General features: G+C 32.1%; 1 protein-coding gene across 1 annotated transcript; it reads left to right on the top strand.

Annotated features, from left to right (window-relative positions):
• The first annotated feature begins 1,850 nt into the window (after window positions 1–1,850).
• Window positions 1,851–2,720, top strand: LOC121118463 (uncharacterized). Its single transcript, XM_040713047.2, has 3 exons — window positions 1,851–2,000; window positions 2,068–2,139; window positions 2,206–2,720. The coding sequence occupies exons 1-3, from the start codon at window positions 1,917–1,919 to the stop codon at window positions 2,569–2,571; spliced, it is 522 nt and encodes a 173-aa protein (XP_040568981.1). The 5' UTR covers window positions 1,851–1,916; the 3' UTR covers window positions 2,572–2,720.
• The last annotated feature ends 1,397 nt before the right edge of the window (window positions 2,721–4,117 follow it).

Below are 4,117 nucleotides of genomic sequence, written 5' to 3'. Positions count from 1 at the left end.
ACATCATTTAGTGTTGGATTTCGGGCTATAAATTCTAGACGGTTCTGAGACCGTTATAACTTATTTTGGATCCAATGAATTAGGTCTTCTAAATAATTTCGGACTTAAATAGTTACAAGGAAAAATTTGATTAGGTTTGGTTTCATTTAAAATAAAGCTTAGAGCAATTATATAGATGGTATGTTTGTGGATGACGTCATCTGTGTTTTCAAATTGTGAACATCTATAAAATGATGTCGCAATTTAGGTTAAAGTGATATACAATTCTTATAACTCGTGTAGGGAGAAAATTGGTCCGTAGATCAGCGATACCAAACAAATTAAATTTTGGAGACTAGGCTTGGAAATGGTAATAAATTTTTCGTTCATTCGTTCAGCCTTTCATTTTTGAGAAAAAATTTATTTAGATATTCATTTTTTCCTGTTCATTTGTTCATATTTGAAACTGAATGACAATTAACGTGATCAATTATTGTTGCCCAATTAAAGCTATTTGGGGAAAAAAAGATCCTCGGGAGACGTCCATTTGAAGGACCACAGATGATGTCACTAAATCAATACTTAATTAAAAATTAATCCATGTTACTCTCAGTGCATCCGAAGCGACAAAATGTATTGTTGTAGCCAATTAAATTTGGACAAAATTGATGAGGTGCCCATCGTTTCATCACTGGCTTTGAAGTTTGGTATATGTCTTTAGACAAGTATGTCCAACCTTTTAATATAATAGGCCACATTGCCATTTGAAATATTTTAAAGGCTCACAGAACCTTTTAAATTAAATTTCATGAAAAACGATTTATAAAAAAACTATTAAATTCATATATGTATATATATATAATTTTTTTTTTTGAATAGCAGCTGTATAATTTGATCAAATAACTTTCTTTTTAAGAATCGAAATTCAAAAACAAAATTCTCAGCTTTCTTATTAGTTTTTCTTTTCCAGAACGATATTTTTCAAAAAATACTCCTTGAAGAGAGATTGAGCAATGGGCCACACTTAAAAATTAAACGGGCTGCAACTCGCCCACAGGCCACATCTTGGACAACACTGTCTTTGAAGAACAGTAACGAAGGAGCAAAGAAATGAACAGCTATCGCCGTTCAAAGATTCTTCCACGTAATGGTTAACTTTTTTCCCGTTCAGGCCTTCAAAATTGAACAGAAAGCTTGAACAACACTCCTTTTCTCATTTTCCTGCTTAAGACCGAACCGAAAAAAATGGTTTCGTACCAAGTCTCAACACTAAAAACTACAAACTGATTTTATGCCATTTTTTTTTCTTCTTTTTCTATTTGAAAGTGGAAAAATTGTGAGATATAATCGTCTTAGTATTTAGAAAATGTGATATTCAATCGTACAAATACTTTTATTGAAGTTTACGATAATTGACATTTCTAATTGACACCTGACCAATATAGTATAACTGGTTTTTAATAGACTAAGACTACAAATGTAATTTTACGATTTTAATTTAATTGTTAGTTTATGAGTTCTCTTTTGTTATACATACTTATATTCATCTAATATAGAAAACATATGAATTATATCTATGCACTCATGTGCAGCAATGATTATTACGATTTTTGAATGCTAACAATATAAGAGTAATGTCATTTTGCAAAAATCTTCCTAGTTATTTGCAATCCATTTTAAAGTATTATGTTCATTTTATGTTTATTGCTATTGAATAAATTCAAACACAGGTCATTATTTATTTTTGCGACTCCAAACGTTAAATTTAACCCTTTTCTAACATACACCCTGCAAAAAAAAAAAAAAAAAAAAAATCAGGCAAAATAAAAATTGAGCGCCCATTCCATTCTTTTTTTTTTCCTTCTTATTTTTATACAATTTCTATGCCAAAAGGTGACTGCCGAAAGTTGTATTAAAGCAACAACTATAAAAGGTCAATGTTGTTCCAGTTTGAATCATCATTCTCCTTTGACATCTATTTCAAGATACACCAAAAAAAAACTCCCTCAAAAATTATGAAGGTAATCGTTTTTTTCTCCATGTAATTGAGTTGATATTAATTTGCTAGCCTCCCCACACTCTTTATAGATCTTCATCTGCCTCCTTGCTCTAACTGCCACCTCCCTTGCTCGTCCTCAACAACAAGATGAATTCTTTGATGTAAGACATCTTTCATTCTAAACTCATCGTTTCATATCAAGTACTTATATACCTCTATTTTTTCAGCCCAATCCTCAATACAACTTCTCCTACAAAGTTGCCTCTGATCTAACCCAAACATACATAAATCAGGATGAATCTCGTGATGGTGACTTTGTCACTGGTGAATACAGCTTTGTAGATCCCAATGGAAGTCTTATCACTGTTGTCTACGAGGCTGGACCTGAGGGATACTCCGAGACTAGAACAGTACAAGAAGGATTTGTTTCCATTAGCCCTGAAAATGCTGGTGCTGGGTCAACCAATGTCGTAGATACCCGACCTGCTCCAAGAAGTGGTCCTGGATTCGATGAGGATAGTATTATTCGTAAGATCGTCGGAGGGTTAACTCCATTAATTGAAGAAACTGTTGCTGAGGGTCTTGAAAACTAAAAAGTCAGTCAGCTCCTATCAACTTAGTCACCACCACACCTCACCATGGGACATTTCCCATGAACAATCACACTTTCTTGAAATTACCACTGTATAATACTTGGATATTTTATTCCTCTAAATATAAGTTTATTCCATTGTATAGTAAACATTCCTAGATTTCATTTCATTCAAGTATCTTGTGAAAAATTCTTCAATAAGAGCAAATTATATAAGGCTGTAAATTCCATAATTATAATTTGTAAGTAGTCATATGCATTGTTGACTATAATCGTACCAACAATATATCGGCTATATATACGGATCATTGCTAAATTTTCGAGATGGGGATTTTGACTGGAGACTTTCCACTCGACTTGGACTTGTAAGCTTGATCTCACAATCAAAGACTTGACTTGTACTTGAAAGCAAAGACTCACGACACGGCTTGTACTCAAAAGCAGAGACTCACAAAACGGCTTTTACTCGAAAGTTATTTCAATTTCTTCACTGAGATATAAGGTCCTTTTAAAGCGTCTTTTATGTTCGCTTTAGAACTCAAACTGGACTCGATGAAAATATTAAAGGACTAGGACTTTTGAGCAAAGACTTGCAGTATATAAATTTTTTCTGCCTCAGTTAATTTTTATAAAGTTTGAGGCTCTAATAGTGAATCAAATACTTTAATGTACTCTGTTTAAAGTCGTTTAGGGTTGAGTTTTTTAAGTCATTGAAATAGTATTGTGGTTTATTTGTAATTGTAATAGAATATTATATGGTATATTTTGGAAAATCATTAGTTAGTAGGACTTTAACTTTTGAGTATGTTTTCTAGGTTCCATTTCAACACGTTTAAGAGAAGTTAATGACCCTATTCAAAATCTACTTCTTTATAATACCACCGTACTAGTGTCCATTGTATGTTGTATTCTCATCGTTTATAACACATATGGACTTATATAATAAAATTGATCCTCCCATTACATGTGCAATTAAAAAAGGTTAAAAAATATTCCTTCTTGGGTTTACATCACAAAATTTTAACATTTAGATGTATATACAAAATTTAAAACCGAATATTCAACAAAAAAACGGTCTGGCAGTTATAATATTCCGTATAAAAAGCAGTCGCCCCACTCATGAAAGTAATTCATACCTAAGGTTGATTATTTTGGTAAGGATACAAAAGTGTACGAGGAGAAGGGAAGAAATACTTATGGTATATTGATTTAATAATATACATTTTCATCTATCGAGAACATTATCAATTCCCGCCTTTATTATTGAATATTAATATAATATTAGATGCTGATAGTCGATAGAGAACTGAATAAAATCCCTAAAATAACGTCACCTTCTGTCTGGATTTCTGGAATTGAAGGCCCAGGAATTTGGAAAATACTTACCGGACGAGAGACAAATGGCTTGTCGGGTTTATAGATATAAATGTACATTTAGTCCCTGTCTAGAATTAAATTGTTGGTAACTAGTTTGTCTGACACTAGTTTCTTCATTTAAAGACTTAAGTATGATCATTAGGTTTTCCAATATTACATAGTCAATAAAT

Source organism: Lepeophtheirus salmonis, chromosome 5 (assembly GCF_016086655.4).
Source record: "Lepeophtheirus salmonis chromosome 5, UVic_Lsal_1.4, whole genome shotgun sequence".
NCBI classification, from domain to species: domain Eukaryota; kingdom Metazoa; phylum Arthropoda; class Copepoda; order Siphonostomatoida; family Caligidae; genus Lepeophtheirus; species Lepeophtheirus salmonis.
The sequence above is the reverse complement of the archived record's forward strand: the minus strand, read 5'-3'. Positions and strand labels throughout refer to the sequence as shown.